Below are 17401 nucleotides of genomic sequence, written 5' to 3' on the forward strand. Positions count from 1 at the left end.
TGGTCAGGGGAGAACTCCCCTGCTCTTCTTCAAAATAGTGCCCTGGGATCTTCTACCTCCACTGAGAGGGAAGACGGGGCCTCGGTTTAATGTCTCATCTGAAAGATGGCACCTCTGACAGTGCAGCGCTCTCTTAGCACTGCACTGGAGTATCAGCCTAGATTTTAATTTTTTTTAAAAGACCATTAAAAAATAAATTGACTGATGCGACAAGGAATTGAAAATTAAAAGTACTTTCTCCCCAAAGAAAACAGGAACTGACTTGGTCTGTCTTATAATGCTGGGTCTTTCGCTGCTAAGTAATGCTTAACCCAGTTACGATCCGGCAGAACTGAGGGTGTTGTATTGAGGTTATGTAATTGTCCTGGGAGAGCTTTGATTAACAGTGTGCGGTTACATATATTACTTGTTCCTGTGTTCAAAGCCTCCTTGATAAATTGCAACATCCCCACCGACAACTGGGAGTCCCAGGCCAAAGACCGCCCCTAAGTGGAGGAAGGGTATCCGGGAGGGCGCTGAGCCCCTCGAGTCTCGTCGCCGAGAGCATGCAGAAAGCAAACGCAGGCAGCGGAAGGAGCGTGCGGTAAACCAGACTCCCCACAACCCTTTCCTTCAACCACTGTCTGTCCCACCTGTGACAGAGACTGTAATTCCCATATTAGACTGTTCAGTCACCTGAGAACTCACTTTGAGTGGAAGCAAGTCTTCCTCAAGTTCGAGGGACTGCTTATGATGACATATATTACTTGTTCCTGTGTTCAACACTCAGCTGGATGAAGGCTTAAAGCTGTACGATGGTGCTGGGTATTATAACTCTCTCTAGTAACAGCAAATCCTGCTTAGCAGCCTCGAGGAGGTCTGATCTTATCACCAGGAATCGTAGCATCACAATGCAGTAGTGAGGGTTGTGGGTTGAAGTCCCACTCCAGAGACTGAGGCACAAAGGTCTATGCTGACGCTCCCAGTCCAGCACTGAGGGAGTGCTGCACTGTCGGGGGTGATGTCTTTCGCACAAGACTTTAAACCGAGGGCCCCGCCTGCCTTCTCGGGTGGACGTCAAAAATCCCATGGCACTATTCCTAAGAAGAGCAGGGGAGTTCTCCCTGGTGTCCTGGCCAATATTTTATCCCTCAACCAACACGATGTGGCCCATGTGGAGAATAAAGACCTGTGTGGACTAGTTGGGCCAAAGGCCTGTGAGTACCATGTAATACTTTGTGAAACATGACCTGGCCATTATCGCATTGCTGCCCGTGGGATCTTACTGTGCGCAGACCCGCTGCCGCGTTTCTCCTGGAACTGCACTGATGCTGTGACTTAAGCGGTAAAATTAAGGACCGGTGTGTGCGTCACTCCAACTGGGGGCAAGCAGCAGGAGAGGCGTGAAGGTGCAAATGACCCCTTCCTGTGCTGTCGTGGGAACAGGAGGAGGCTGCTCAGTCCCCCCCCCCCCCACCCTGAGCCTGTTCCGCCTCATGGCCAACCTGTGACCTAACTCCATCCACCCGCCTTTGCCCCTTATCCCTTAATAAAAGTCTTATCTATTTCAGATTCAAAATTGACAATTGTTTCCAGCATCAATTGCTGTTTGCGGAAGAGAATTCCAAACTTTTACTGCCCTTTGTGTGTAAAAGTGTTTCCTAATTTCACTCCTGAAAGGTCTGGCTCTAAGTTTTAGACTGTGCCCCCTCGTCCTAGTCTCCCCAACCAGCGGGAATAGTTTATCTTTATCTTACCCTTTCGGTTCCCTTTAATATCTTGAAATCTTTGATCAGATCGCCCCTTAACCTTCTAAATTCTAGGGAATACAACCCTAGTTTGTGTAATCCTCATAATTTAACCCCTGGATTCCGGGTACCATTCTGGTAAACCTACACTGCATTCCCTCCAAGGCCAATATATCCTCCCTAAAGTGTGGGGCCCAGAACTGCTCACAGTGCTCCAGGTGTGGTCTAACCAGGGCTTTGCATACCTGCAGCATAATCTCTACCCCCTTGTATTCTTGTCCTCTAGGCAGCATTCCATTAGCCTTTTTGATTACTCTCTGTACCTGTTCATGACATTTTAATGGACCCCCAATTCAATGAGCCTGGGTTGAGGCTGCCCAAAGTGATGTCACGTGGAATCCTCGCAGCAAGTGGACAAAGGACACTCCCATCCCCTCAGTCTCGGCTGGCCTTGAATCCGGGTCCCAGAAGAGCATTATCTTCCCTCAAAGCCCTCGTCGTTATTGCTTAAACAATCAGTTTCCAATCTACGCCTATCTCAGCAAATCGACCTTTATTTAATGAAATTCCTGAGATGAAGGGGTTGTCTTGTGAAGAAAAGCTGAGCAGATTGGGCCTGTTCTCATTGGCGTTCAGAAGACTGAGAGGTGATCTTATTGAAATGTATAAGATTCTGAGGGGACTCGACAGGGTGGATTCCTGTGGGGGAATCTAGAACTAGGGGGGATAGTTTCAGAATGAAACCCATTTAAGACGGAGATGAGGAGGAATCTCTTCTCTGAGAGTCGTCAATCTGTGGAATTCTCTGCCCCAGAGAGCTGTGGAGGCTGGGTCATTGAATATATTTAAGGTGGAAATAGACAGATTCTTGAACGACAGGGTCAAGGGTTATGGGGAGCGAGCAGGGAAGTGGAGTTAAGGCCAAGATCAGATTAGCCATGATCTCATTGAATGGCGGAGCGGGCTCGAGGGGCCGTAAGGCCTATTCCTGCTCCTAATTCTTATGTTCTTATGAACTTGAGGTCATCCAAAACTCGGCAGCCCGTGTCCAACTCGCACCAAGTCCCGCTCACCCATCACCCCCTGTGCTCGCTGACCTACATTGGCTCCCAGTTAAGCAGCGCCTCGATTTCAAAATTCTCATCCTTGTTTTCAAATCCCTCCATGGCCTCGCCCCCTCCCTATCTCTGTAATCTCCTCCAGTCCCCACAACCCCCCCCGAGATGTCTGCGCTCCTCTAATTCTGCCCTCTTGAGCATCCCTGATTATAATCGCTCAACCATCGGTAGCCGTGCCTTCTGTTGTCTTGGCCCCAAGCTCTGGAACTCCCTGCCTAAACCTCTCCGCCTCTCTACCCCTCTTTCCTCCTTTAAGACACTCCTTAAAACCTATCTCTTTGACCAAGCTTTTGATCACTGGCGCTAATTTCTTCTTCTATGGCTCGGTGTCAAATCTACCTGTTTTGTCTGATATCACTCCTGTGACGTGCCTTGGGACGTTTTGCTATGTTAAAGGTGCTATATAAATAATGGTTGTTGTTGTTGTTGTGAAAGAAAATAATTTGTCGACCCATTTTTATTTCTCTTGCCGATAGAATGTACGCGGCTGCCAACATCAGTACCAACCTGTACGTGGTGAGCGAGTCGTGGCTCTTTTCGCTGGTGTGGTGCGCAGGCGCGCACTCGGTCATTACCAACGCTCCCCAGCAGCTCAAGGAGCTCCGCCGACCGTGGTTCCTAATGGTAGGCCGACCGCCCGTCCGTTCGGGCAATTCGATAAGTGTTTATCCAAATCCCTGCCGTAAGCTGCTACAGGTTGTGTCATGTATTCAACCAGCATTGTAACCCATGTATAAACTGACCTAAGTTGTACACCGTGAGAACACTGACCACTAGGTGGGAGACACTCCTAACCTGGACCTTCAGGTATAAAAGGGGAAGCTCCACCCACCTTCATCACTTGAGTGTTAAGGAATAAAGGACAGGTCACAGACTGACCTTCTCTCAAGCATGGGCCTCGTGTGCATTTATACTGTATAGTAAGGACGTATCAATGGCGACAAGAAACTGGGATTTAAACCACGCGAGCATGGCCACTAGCAGAACAGACGAGAGGGACTGTGTTAAGGAATGGTTGGGACAGAGATTCAACATTGTTAAAGCAGCACACAGTTCTCCAGGCAGTCAAGGGCAATCGGGCATGCCCCAACATGTAGTCGAACCCAGAGGGGGAGTTCGACAGAGACAATGGCAAGCTGAACAGCGATTCACGCCATTGCAAGGGACAATGCGGCCAGTAATGGGGCCATCAACACCTGTTAATGGCGCACTCAAGGACAATAACAGGGGCAGTCAGGGACAATCGACTGGCAAGGGACCTTTTGTTTCAAACCGCAACTCATGCTGGAGGCGTGGAGGCACACACTCAGCCGGAGTTTGCAGAAATGAGCAAAATACCTGCAGAAATTGCAGAAATGAACGCTGGGGGAAATCGCTGGAAGCTGAAGTTCATGTGGAGCATGTATACAGTTCATACACCAGGACGCCACCGATAATGATGAAAGTGCTCCTCAATGGCATCCCAGTATCAATGGAGTTAGACACGGGGGCCAGTCAGTCCCTGATGGGTATCAAACAGTTCGAAAAGTTGTGGGCATCCAAGGCCAGGAGGCCAAAATTATCACCGATTGACGCACAGCTACGGACTTACACAAAGCAGATTATTCCGGTGCTAGGCAGCGCCATGGTAGTCGTGACCCACAAAGATTCGGAGAACAGGTTGCCACTCTGGATTGTCCCAGGGGACGGTCCCGCACTACTGGGGAGGAGTTGGCTTGCTGTCATGAACTGGAAATGGAGCGATGTCAATGCAATTTCCTCTGTGGAGCGAGTATCATACTCACAGATCCTGGACAAATTTGACTCATTATTTCAACCCGGCATTGGCACTTACATGGGGGCCAAGGTAGTGATTCACATAAACCCGGACGCCAGGCCAGTACACCACAAGGCCAGAGCAGTGCCGTACGTGATGCGGGAAAAGATAGAAGGCGAATTGGACCGCCTGCTGAGGGAAGGCATCATCTCGCCAGTCGAATTCAGTGACTGGGCGAGCCCGATTGTGCCGGTGCTCAAGGCGGATGGGTCGGTCAGGATTTGTGGCGATTACAAGGCCACCATCAATCGGGTGTCACTCCAAGACCAGTACCCGCTATCGAGAGCGGAGGACCTCTTTGCGACGTTATCCGGTGGCAAACTTTTTTCAAAATTGGACCTGACCTCAGCTTACATGACCCAGGAGCTGGCGAGTGAGTCGAAGAAGCTGACCACCATCACGACACACAAGGGGTTGTTTGAGTACAACAGATGTCCGTTCGGGATTCGCTCGGCCGTCGCGATCTTCCAACGAAATATGGAAAGCCTCCTCAAGTCGATTCCAGGGACGGTGGTTTTTCAGGACGACATCCTCATTATGGGTTGCGATACTGAAGAACACCTCCACAACCTGGAGGAGGTGCTACGCAGACTGGACTGGGTAGGGCTGCGACTGAAAAAGGCGAAGTGCGTCTTCCTAGCTCCAGAGGTAGAATTCCTGGGGATGAGGGTAGCAGCAGACGGGATCAGCCCTACTGCGTCCAAGACAGAAGCGATCCAGAGAGCACCCAGATCCCGTAACACGACGGAGCTGCGTTCGTTCCTGGGGCTCCTGAACTATTTTGGTAACTTTCTTCCCAAATTGAGCACACTGCTAGAGCCGCTACACGTGCTACTACGCAAAGGTCATGAATGGGTCTGGGGGGACAGCCAGGAAAGGGCTTTTAATAGAGCACACAATTTGTTATGTTCCAACAATCTGTTAACGCTATATGACCCATGTAAGAAACTTGTGTTAACGTGCGATGCGTCGTCCTATGGTGTCGGGTGTGTGTCGCAGCATGTCAGTGTCAAGGGTCAGTTACAGCTGGTAGCTTATGCCTCCAGAAGTCTGTCCCAGGCAGAAAGGGGCTACGGGATGGTAGAAAAGGAGGCGCTCGCATGTGTATTTGCGGTTAAGAAAATGCACCAGTACCTGTTTGGCAGGAAATTTGAGCTGGAGACAGATCACAAACCCCTAACGTCCCTTTTGGCCGACAACAAGGCCATAAATGCAAACGCATCGGCCCGCATACAGAGGTGGGCACTCACGTTAGCCGCCTATGACTACACAATTCGGCACAGACCGGGCACTGAAAACTGCGCCGATGCACTCAGCAGGCTCCCACTAGCCACCACTGAGGGGGCTACCGAGCATGCTGCTGAGATGGTCATGGCTGTTGAAGCTTTCGGAAGCGAAGGCTCACCCGTGACAGCCCGTCAGATTAAAGTCTGGACAAATAGAGACCCGCTATTGTCTCTAGTCAAGAAATGTGTCCTGAATGGGGACTGGGCAGCCACGTACAGGGCATGCCCTGAGAAATTTAAACCATTTCACAGGCGCAAGGATGAACTCTCGATTCAGGCCGATTGTCTACTGTGGGGAAACCGCGTAATCATGCCCCAGATGGGCAGAGAGGTGTTCATCAGAGAACTCCACAATGGGCACCCGGGCATTGTCACGATGAAGGCAATTGCCAGGTCACACGTTTGGTGGCCAGGGATAGACGCAGATCTGGAACTTTGTGTTCGCAGGTGCAACACGTGTGCCCAGCTGGGCATTGCGCCCAGGGAAGCCCCCCTTAGCCCCTGGCCATGGCCTGCCAAGCCTTGGTCATGCATCCATGTGGACTACGCAGGTCCCTTCATGGGGAAAATGTTTTTGGTTGTAGTAGACGCCTACTCCAAATGGATCGAGTGTGACATTTTAAATTCAAGCACATTCTCTGCCACGGTAGAAAGTCTACGGGCAATGTTCGCCGCCCACGGTCTACCAGACATCTTGGTCAGCGACAATGGCCCGTGCTTCACAAGCACTGAATTCCAGGACTTCATGGCAGGCAATGGAATTAACCATGTTAGAACGGCACCGTTCAAGCCGGCCTCAAACGGCCAGGCAGAACGAGCAGTTAAGATAATCAAACAGCGGATGCTCAGAATCCAAGGGAGTTCCCTACAAACCCGCTTATCACGCCTCCTGTTGGCCTATTGATCCTGACCACACTCGCTCACAGGGGTTCCACCTGCAGAGCTACTAATGAAAAGGACGCTCAAAACCCGGTTATCCCTTATACACCCCACCATGAAAGAAATTGTCGAGAGCAGGCGCCAGTCACAATATGACTACCAAGACAGGAATGCGAGGGTGCGATGTATTGATGTAAATGATCCTGTTTTTGTCCTCAACTACGCTGCAGGGCCCAAATGGCTCACAGGCACTGTGGTTGCCAAAGAGGGAAATAGGATTCTGGTAGTTAAACTTACCAATGGACAAATCTGCCGCAAACATGTGGATCAAACAAAAAGGAGGTTCAGCAACCCCATAGAAGAAGCAGAGGAAGAACATGATGTAGAGTTCACTCCACCACAGGTGACCGAACACCAGAACCAAAGGGAGCAGAGCCCAGTCACTGTGGGCAGTCCGGACAGGCCTGAGGCACCGCAAACAGCAGACACTCAGGCCAGCGCCCAACAACCGGAGCCCCAACTCAGGCACTCTACAAGGGAGCGTAAACCACCAGAGAGACTCAACCTGTGATCCCAATAAGACTTTGGGGAGGGGGGAGGTGATGTCATGTATTCAACCAGCATTGTAACCCATGTATAAACTGACCTAAGTTGTACACCGTGAGAACACTGACCACTAGGTGGGAGACACTCCTAACCTGGACCTTCAGGTATAAAAGGGGAAGCTCCACCCACCTTCATCACTTGAGTGCTAAGGAATAAAGGACAGGTCACAGACTGACCTCTCAAGCGTGGGCCTCGTGTGCATTTATACTGTGTAGTAAGGACATATCAGGTTGAATCTCCCTTATCCGGCACGCCCTCGGGACCTGGCCTGTGCCGAATAAGGGGTTTTGCCGGATGAGGGGAGGTCAGCGGCCCGAGGGCGGAGGAGGAGATCGGTGCCCCGGGCAGGCTCGAAGTGTTGGCAGGTCCGCGGCGCAGGCCGCGTAGGAATTGTCGGAGCAGCCCCAACGAATGTCGGCGGGCCCCAAAGTCGGGGTGGAGATCGTCCGCGTTCTGCACATGCGCCCCCGGCCACCAGAATCATGCCGGACGAGGGGTGGTGCCGGATAAGGGAGTCCCCGCATAAGGGAGGTCCCACCTGTATATGAATCTGCTTCCTCCGTCCTTTCAGGCAGTGCGTTCCAGATCACCGCAACTCGCTGCAGTAAAAACATTTCTCTTCATCGACTCCCTGGTTCTTTTGCCAACATCTTATATTGTGACCTGCTGAATTGGAGGAATGAATTCTGAAGAAAGGTTGAGGCTTTGCAGGTAATCATTGGCGTTTAGAAGAATGAGAGGTGATCTTATTGAAACATATAAGATTATGAGGGGGTTCGACAGGGTAGATGCAGAGAGGATGTTTCCACTGGAGTGGGAATCTGGAACTAGGGGGCATAGTTTAAGAATAAAGGGCCGCCCATTTAAAACTGAGATGAGGAGAAATTTCTTCTCAGGGTCGTGAATAATTCTCTGTCCCAGAGAACTGTGGAGGCTGGGTCATTGAATATATTTAAGGTGGAGATATTTTGAGCGATAAGGGAGTAAAGGGTTATGGGGAACAGACAGGTCTCTGGATTACTAGACCAGTAATATATACTGTGTTACCATACCCTATATATATGCATGTTTTAAATATTGGATTATGGGGAGCGGGCGGGGAAGTGGAGCTGAGTCCATGATCAGATCAGCCATGATCTTATTGAATGGCGGAGAAGGCTCAAGGGGCCGTATGGCCTACTCTTGCTCCTATTGCTTATGTTCTTATGAGTTATCGACCCTCCTGCCAGTGGAAAGAGTAAAGACATAAGAACATAAGAATTAGGAGCAGGAGTAGGCCATTGGCCCCTTGAGCCTGCTCCGTCATTCAACGAGATCATAGCTGATCTTCTACCTCAACATTTTCCTTGCACTGTCCCCATATCCCTTGATTCCCTTAATATCCAAGAATCTATCAATCTCTGTCTTGCATATACTCAAAGACTGAGCCTCCAGAGCCCTATGGGGTAGAGAATTCCAAAGATTCACCACCCTCTGAGTGAAGAAGCTTCTTCTCATCTCAGTCCTAAATGGCTGCCCCCTTATTCTGAGACAGTGACCCCTGGTTCTAGACTCCCCAGCCCGGGGGAAACATCCTCCCTGCATCTACCCTGTCAAGCCCTGTAATAATTTTGTATGTTTCAATGAGATCACCTCTAATTCTTCTAAACTCTAGAGAATATAGGCCTAGTCTGCTCAATCTCTCTTCATCCCAGGCTTAGTTTACTCATCCCCAGTGACTTCCCCACCACGAAGGAAATGTCCCGGGAACACCATTACTCCCACGTTCTCCTGGTGAGAATGTGGAACGTGCTACCACGGAGTGGTTGAGGCAAATAGTATCGATGCATTTAAGGGGAGGCTAGACAAGCATATGGGGGAGAAGGGAATAGAGGGTTACGCTGATAGATTTAGATGAGGAAAGGCGGGAGGAGGCTCGAGTGGAGCATAAACGCCGGCATGGACTGGTTGGGCCCGAATGGCCTGTTTCTGTGCCGTATATCCTGTGTACCATTGCCTAACAAAAACCTATCAATGTTCAATTGAACTCCCGGCCTCACCAGCCTTTGGGGGGGGTAGGGTGGAGAGAGTTCCAGATTTCCATCGCCCTGTGTGTGAGGTGCTTCCTGACATCACCCCTGAACAGCCTGGCTTTAATTTTAAGTTTATGCCCCCTTGTTATGGATTCCCCCACCCAGAGGAAATAGTTTCTCTGTATCTGCTCTATCAATGCCTCTGATCACCTTAAACACCTCAAATGAGATCACTCCATAATCATCTATACTCCAGGGAATATAAGTCTCGTCTCTGCAACCGAGCCTTATAATTCAACCCTTTCAGCCCCGGCTAATGTTCTGGAGAATCTGCTCCTCCTCTGAGACCGATATACCCTACTTGAGGGGCGGGGCCTGGAACTGAACCCAATTACTCCAGACGCGAAGAATGTAAATGTATTAAACACTGATGTTACATATTTCATTTGTTATTGTTCCCTCCAGACCCCTTCTCAGTACAAAGCGATGTGGATTTCATCAGACATTGTATCGGCCTCGCTGATCATATTGATATTTATATTCAACTGGTGGGTAACAGCCGCATTTGCTTTTATGTTCTGGTCTCAAAATAGGGATGATGCTGGCAAGGGTGCATTTATTGACCATCCCGAGTGAGAAATAAAGTTACATTTATTTAGCACCTTTCACAACCTCAGGACGTCCAAAAGCGCTTTACAGCCAATGAAGTACTTTTGCAGTGTAGCCACTGTTGTAATGTGGACAACGCAGCAGCCAATTTGCGCACAGCAAGCTCCCACAAACAGCAATGTGATAATGACCTAATAATCTGTTTTCGTGATTTTGGTTGAGGGATAAATATATGCCAGGGCACCAGGGAGAACTCCCCTGCTCTTCTCCGAAATAGTGCCATGGGATCTTTTACATCCACCCGAGAGCAGACGGGGCCTCGGTTTAACGTCTCATCCAAAAAACGGCACCTTTGACAGTGTAGCGCTCCCTCAGCACTGCACTGGGAGTGTTGGCCGAGATTTATGCGCTCAAATCGCTGGGAGTGGGGCTTGAACCCTCAACCCTTCTGACGCCGAGCCAAGCATGCGACCCACTGACAGACAAGTTGCCTTGAGAAGGTGGTGGAGGTAGGCATTCTCCTGGAACATCTCTAGTCCGCATAATGATGGCACTTTCCTGAAGGTGTTGGGTAGATAATTCATGGGTTTTGACCCACCGACAGTGAAGGAATGCACATTGTGTGTCCAAGTCAGGATGGTGTGTGACTGGGAGGAGAACGTGGAGGTGATGGTGTTTCCGCAACATTGCTGCTCTCGTTCTTCATGGTGGGGAGGTCACTGGGAATGCAAGTGCTGTCACAATAAACTTGATGAGTTGCTCGAGTGCATTCTATAGATTACAGTCATTGCCGTCACAGCGCGTCAATGGGGAGGGGGTGGGGTTGGAGTCCAGTGGGTGGGGGGTGCCGATGAAGCTGACTGCTGTGCCATGGAAGATGTTGAGTGCCCCTGGCCAATATTTATCCCTCAACGACAACATGATTTATATAGCGCCTTTAATGTAGTGAAATGTCCCAAGGTTCTTCACAGGAGTATTATAAGATAAAATGTTTGACACCATGCCACATGAAATTAGCGCAAGTGACCAAAAGCTTGGTCAAAGAGGTAAATTTTAAGGAGCATGTTGAAGGATGAAAGAGAGGTTTAGGCAGGGAGTTCCAGAGCTTGGGACCGAGGCAACAGAAGGCACGGCCACCAATGGTTGAGTGATTATAATCAGGGATGCTCAAGAGGGCAGAATTAGAGGAGCGCAGGCATCTTGTGGGGTTGTGTGGCTGGATGAGATTATAGAGATAGGGAGGGATTTGAAAATAAGGATCAGAACTTTGAACTTGAGGCCATTGTTTAACCGGGAGCCAATGTAGGTCAGCGAGCACAGGGGTGATGGTTGAGCGGGACTCGGTGCAAGTTAGGACACGGGCTGCCGAGCTTTGGATCACCTCTAATTTACGTAGGGTAGAATGTGGCAGGCCGGCCTCAATCAACATCGCTAAAAATAGACAGATTTTCTGGTCATTATCACATTGCTGTTTGTGGGAGCTTGCTGTGCCCAAATTAGCTGCCGTGTTTCCTACAAGGCGCTATAGAAATGCAAGACTTGTTTTTTGCGTGTTGGCTGCACCCATCAAGGCGATTGGCGAGTATTGTGTGTGCTATCGTGAAGAAAGCTTAGTAAGTTCTGTGGGGAGAGTGATGTAATCAGTGTATTTTTTTCTGGCAAACTTTGCATTCATTTGAGTGATGTCAACGCTGGAAAATTGAACACTTTCTTATTTTGGGGCTCTTATGTCACCATCTACATGCAGTTGTGGTCACCACATTACAGGAAAGATGTGATTGCACTAGAGAGGGTACAGAGGAGATTTACAAGAATGGTGTCTGGACTGGAGAATTTTAGCTATGAGGAAAGATTGGATAGGCTAGTTTTGGAACAGAAGAAGCTGAGGGGAAACCTGATTGAGGTCTATAAAATTATGAGGGGTGTAGATAGAGTGGATAGGAAGGTTGATTCCTGAGATGAGGGGGGGTTGACTTATGAAGATAGGTTGAGTAGGTTGGGCCTCTACTCATTGGAGTTCAGAAGAATGAGAGGTGATCTTATTGAAACTTATAAGATAATGAGGGGGCTCGACAAGGTGGATGCAGAGAGGATATTTCCACTCATAGAGGAAACTAAAACGAGGGGACATAGTCTCAGAATAAGGGGTCGCACATTTAAAACTGAGATGAGGAGAAATATCTTCTCTGAGGGTTGCAAATCTATGGAATTCTCTACCCCAGAGAGCTGTGGAGGCTGGGACATTGAATATATTTAAGACGGAGACAGATTTTTAAGCGATAAGGGAATAAAGGGTTATGGGGAGCGGGCAGGGAAGTGGAGCTGAGTCCATGATCAGATCAGCCATGATCTTATTGAATGGTGGAGCAGGCTCGAGGGGTCAAATGGCCTACTCCTGCTCCTATTTCTTATGTTCTTATGATCTATTTCCCTTAGCAGAGGGGTCAAGGAGGCATAGATTTAAAGTACTTGGTAGAAGGATTTGAGGGGAAATTTCTTCACCCAGAGGGTGGTGGGGGTCTGGAACTCACTGCCTGAAAGGGTGGTAGAGACAGAAACCCTCACCACATTTAAAAAGTACTTGGATGTGCACTTGAAATGCCGCAACCTACAGAACTACAGATCAAAAGTTGGAAAGTGGGATTAGGCTGGGAAGGCTCTTTGTCGGCCGGCGCGGACACAATGGGCCGAAATGGGCTCCTTCTATGCTGAAAATTTGTATGATTCTGTGATCTGAGGCCAGGCACAGCAAAGTTAATGGCAGAGTGAAGCTCCCTCTGCTTTGCCCTGATAATGGGCCCCAGTACCAACTCTGGGGAAGCGCCCCCTACTGCATCTGTGTGACAATTTTCCCAATTTCCACACCACCCATCCTTGTGGCTTCTCTGAGAGAGATTATCGATTTAGTGCCAGATGTCGGTGTCAGGGGACAGGAAAAGGAGACGGAACGCACCACAAAGCCATTGTTCGTGCAAAGTCACGTTTGCATTTCTAGCATCATCATGGGCAATCCTTCGACATCGAGGAAGACTTGCTTCCACTCTAAAAAAAGTGAGTTCTCAGGTGACTGTACAGTCCAGTAGGGGAATTTACAGACTCTGTCACAGGTGGGACAGACAGTGGTTGAGGGAAGGGGTGGGTGGGACTGGTTTGCCGCACGCTCCTTCCGCTGCCTGCGCTTGGTTTCTGCATGCTCTCGCCGACGAGACTCGAGGTGCTCAGCGCCCTCCCGGCTGTTCTTCTTTCACTTAGGGCGGTCTTTGGCCAGGTTTGCATTTCTATAGCAGCAGCTTATCAACCTGCTCAGAAAGATCGCTAAACACTTCCCGCAGAGCGAATGACTTTGCGCTGTCGTGGCACGAAGGCAAAAGTGGCACAGCATGATCCCACCAACGGCAACCAGACGAATGGCCCGGTTAAGCTGTTTATTACTGGCCGCTGTTTGAGGGGAGAATGTCGGCCAGGACACCTGCGAAGTCCTCAGTCTTGTTCACGTAGTGCCATGGGACCTATAATAGGTGTGATCACCCTGACCTCCTTCCAGTTTGAACACCCACTAACCCTCCCAATGCCTGCCCCCAGACAAACCTCGGTCACCTACCATCTCAACGAAGGGCGCTGCTCAGTGCCGAGCTTACGGCCAACATCTCGCCGGAGCCAACTAGGCCCTTACAGCAGCGCCTGGTCTCCAGTCGTCTCTGTCCCACTTGCCACTGGACCAAGACCTCGCTCAGCTAAGCCCGTGTGGTAGCCGATGTGTCTGGGCCACCCCACGTTAAACGAACTCACACACAGGCATCTTCCACTCCTTAAAAATAGGCAGGGTGCTTTGATTCAAAGTCTTATATAATAGGAAAACAGAATATTTTTTAAATGGTGAGAAACTATTACAAGCTGGTGTTCAGAGAGATTTGGGTACAGGAAACACAGAATTAGCACAGTTAGGTACAGCAAGCAATTAGGAAGGCAAATGGCATGTTGGCCTTTATTGCAAGGGGGTTGGAGTACAAGAGTAAGGAGGTCTTGCTACAATTGTACAGGGCCTTGGTGAGACCACACCTGGAGTTCTGTGCACAGTTTTGAATCATAGAATGGGCTTCTTATCTGAGAAAGGACGTACATACCTTAGAGGTGGTGCAACAAAGGTTCACTAGATCGATCCCTGTGAGGAAAGATTGAGTAGATTGGGCCAATACTCTCTGGAAGAATGAGAGGCAATCTCATTGAAACATATAAGATTCTGAGGGGGATTGACAGGATAGATACTGAGAGGTTGTTTCCTCAGGCTGGAGAGTCTAGAACCAGGGGGCACAGTCTCAGGATAAGGGGTCGGCCATTTAAGTCTGAGATGAGGAGGAATTTCTTCACTCTGGGGCAGAGAATTCCAAAGATTCACAACCCTGTGAGAGCTGTGAATGCTGAATCAATGAGTATATTCAAGACTGAGAAAGATAGATTTTTGGACGCTTGGGGAAATCAAGGGATGTGGAGAGAGTGGAGTTGAGGTCGAAGATCAGCCATAATCTCATTGAATGGCGGAGCAGACTCGAGGGGCCGAATGGCCGATTCCTGCTCCTAACTCTTATGTTCTTATGTTAATTTGGCTCCCCCAGGTGGCGAGAAAACGGGTTGCCCTGCCACCCGAACGGGAGAAGCCGGCGTGAAAGTGGAGTTTACAGCAAGTTCCGGACAGGTATGTATCAACAACGTGCATTTGTATAGCGCCTTTGATGTGCTCCTGTTTTACGACAATCAGACAAAATAAGGAGCCGCATAGGAAGATATTGGTTCAGGTGACCAAGAGCTTAGTCGAAGAGGTAGGTTTTAAGGAGCGTCTTCAAGGAGGAGAGAGAGGCGGAGAGGTTTAGAGAGGGAATCCCAGAGTTTAGGGGCCAGGCAGCTGAAGGTACGGCAGCCAGTGGTGGAGCGATAAAAATCAGGGATGCACAAGAGGCCAGAATTGGAGGAGTGCCGAGATCTTGGAGGCTTGTAGGGCTGGAGGTGGTGGCAGAGATGAGGTGGGGCGAGGCTGTGAGCAGAAGGACGAGAATTTTTTAATCGTTGCCGCTCCTTTTCAGACGGGCAACTGCAGCTGTGGAACGTAGGAGGAACATTCTGGGAGAATAGGGAATCCAGGAGAAACCTCTTTACCCAGAGAGTGATGAGAATGTGGAACTCGCTACCACAGGGAGTGGTTGAGGTGAATAGTATCGATGCATTTAAGGAGAGGCTACTTAAGGGGGAAGGAAATAGAGGGTTATGCTGACAGAGTTAGATGAGGGAGGAGGCGAGGAGGCTCGAGTGGAGCATAAACACTGGCATGGAGCAGTTGGGCCGAATGGCCTGTTTCTGTGCTGTACATGCCATGCAATTAAAGTGTTGTCCATCGGGATCAAAAACTAGCCCAAACTCACCATGTGACATGTAAACATTTGGGGCAGGCCATGAAAACCCTGAGCCTTATTACGATGAACCTGTATAAAATACTGATTCGGCCTCAACTCTGGAGTATTGTGTCCAATTCTGGGCACCGCACTTTAGGAAGGATGTGAAGGCCTTGGAGAGGGTGCCGAAAAGATTTACCAGAATGGTTCCAGGGACGAGGGACTTCAGCTACGTGGATAGACTGGAGAAGCTGGGGTCATTCTCCTTGGAGCAGAGAAGGTTGAGAGGAGATTTGATCGAGGTGTTCAAAATCATGAGGGGTCTGGACAGAGTAGATAGAGAGAGACTGTTCCCATTGGTGGAAGGGTCGAGAACCCGAGGACACAGATTTAAGGCGATTGGCAGAAGAACCAAAGGCGACATGAGGAAAAACTTTTTTTACGCAGTGAGTGGTTAGGATCTGGAATTTGCTTCCTGAGAGTGGGAGTGGAGGCAGACTCAATCGTGGCTTTCAAAAGGGAATTGGATAAGTACCTGAAGGAAAATAAATTGCAGGGCTACGGGGAAAGGGCGGGGGGGAGTGGGACTGGCTGAAGTGTTCATGCAGAGAGCCGGCACAGGCTCGACGGGCCGAATGGCCTCCTTCTGTGCTGTAACCGTTCTATGATTCTTCTTCTGTTGCAGAAATGAACAATGTCTGGTCTGTTTCTGGAGAAGGCGGGCCAACGGCCAGTCACCACGGCGACAGTGTGGGGATCACATCTCCTGCCTCAGAAGCCATCGGCATCGCCTAACGACCCTCTGCAGAGAGATTGGAGTTTGGGGGTGTGGGTGGGGGGGGGGCTGGAAGGGGGAGAGGAGGAACGTTACGATCCTAGAGACTTCGAGGCCAATGGGTGCCAAACACGACGGACCCAAGCCCACCTGCTCGCTTTCCCCAGCGACCCCTGACCTTTGGGGAGGCTCCCCAATTGGCTCCCGGATCCCCACATCAGCGGCCCTTTGAGAGGAGTTCCCTGCTTCCTGCGCTGGGCGAACGAAGACCCCCCCCGACAATTGACCTTTTTCTATTTGATTCGCTCTCGGGATGCGTGGGCGTCGACGGCAAGGCCAGCATTTGTCGCCCAGCCCCTCTCCGGGAAAGTTGAGGATGCAACCCATTGGCTAGCTCGGCCGCTTCGGAAAGTGGGGGGGGTGGGGTCAATGAGAGGGTCAAGCGAGTGGCTGCGTAACCCCTTCACCTTCACACTTCAAACTCTAGCTCCCTCAGGCCAAAAGAAACCCGGCAACCTTCTCCCACCAACTCTGTGACACGGCTTCTGATATTGATGTTTACATGTGGACGCAGAGGGTGATGTGTGGCTAGGAAAACGGGAAAGTGGGCGGTGGTTTTACTTTAGTGTTTTATTTAAGAATAAAGAGTCGAGATGAGAGTTTCGCTTTTCACCGATGTTTTTTTTATTCCCGCTGCCAGGCGGCTGACCCACTGTATTGTAATTACTGCCGGGGTGGGGAGTTCCTCTTGCTTCCTCAGCTTCTTTGCTGTGCTCTGCGGCCATATGTTAGGTCCTATCGCCAAGTGTATACCTCCGAGTGTAATGTAGCCAAGTTTGCTGATGATACAAAGGTGGATGGGAAAGCAAATTGTGAGGATACAAAGTGGTATGTCCTTACTATACAGTATAAATGCACACGAGGCCCATACTTTAGAGAAGGTCACTCTGTGACCAGTTACCTTTATTACCAAGGCCTCATGTGATGAAGGTGGGTGAAGCTTCCCCTTTTAGACCTGAAAGTCCAGGTTATAAGAAGAACATAAGAATTAGGAACAGGAGTAGGCCATCTAGCCCCTCGAGCCTGCTCCGCCATTCAATAAGATCATGGCTGATCTGGCCGTGGACTCGGCTCCACTTACCCGCCCTCTCCCCGTAACCCTTAATTCCCTTATTGTTAAAATAAGGTC

General features: G+C 49.8%; 1 protein-coding gene across 2 annotated transcripts in view; it reads left to right on the forward strand.

Annotated features, from left to right (window-relative positions):
- The window catches only part of gdpd4a (glycerophosphodiester phosphodiesterase domain containing 4a), a 126987-nt gene extending 110730 nt beyond the window's left edge, over nucleotides 1–16257 (forward strand). Inside the window, exons 13-16 of one of the 2 annotated variants that reach the window (XM_070891649.1) lie at nucleotides 3322–3469; nucleotides 9910–9992; nucleotides 14667–14746; nucleotides 16123–16257. In XM_070891649.1, coding sequence (XP_070747750.1) covers nucleotides 3322–3469; nucleotides 9910–9992; nucleotides 14667–14746; nucleotides 16123–16232 — 421 coding nt within the window. In that variant the 3' untranslated portion in view covers nucleotides 16233–16257. The remainder of the gene's footprint in view (nucleotides 1–3321; nucleotides 3470–9909; nucleotides 9993–14666; nucleotides 14747–16122) is intronic. The other variant, XM_070891650.1, reaches the window with a different exon arrangement.
- The last annotated feature ends 1144 nt before the right edge of the window (nucleotides 16258–17401 follow it).

Source organism: Pristiophorus japonicus, chromosome 10 (genome assembly GCF_044704955.1).
Source record: "Pristiophorus japonicus isolate sPriJap1 chromosome 10, sPriJap1.hap1, whole genome shotgun sequence".
NCBI classification, from domain to species: domain Eukaryota; kingdom Metazoa; phylum Chordata; class Chondrichthyes; family Pristiophoridae; genus Pristiophorus; species Pristiophorus japonicus.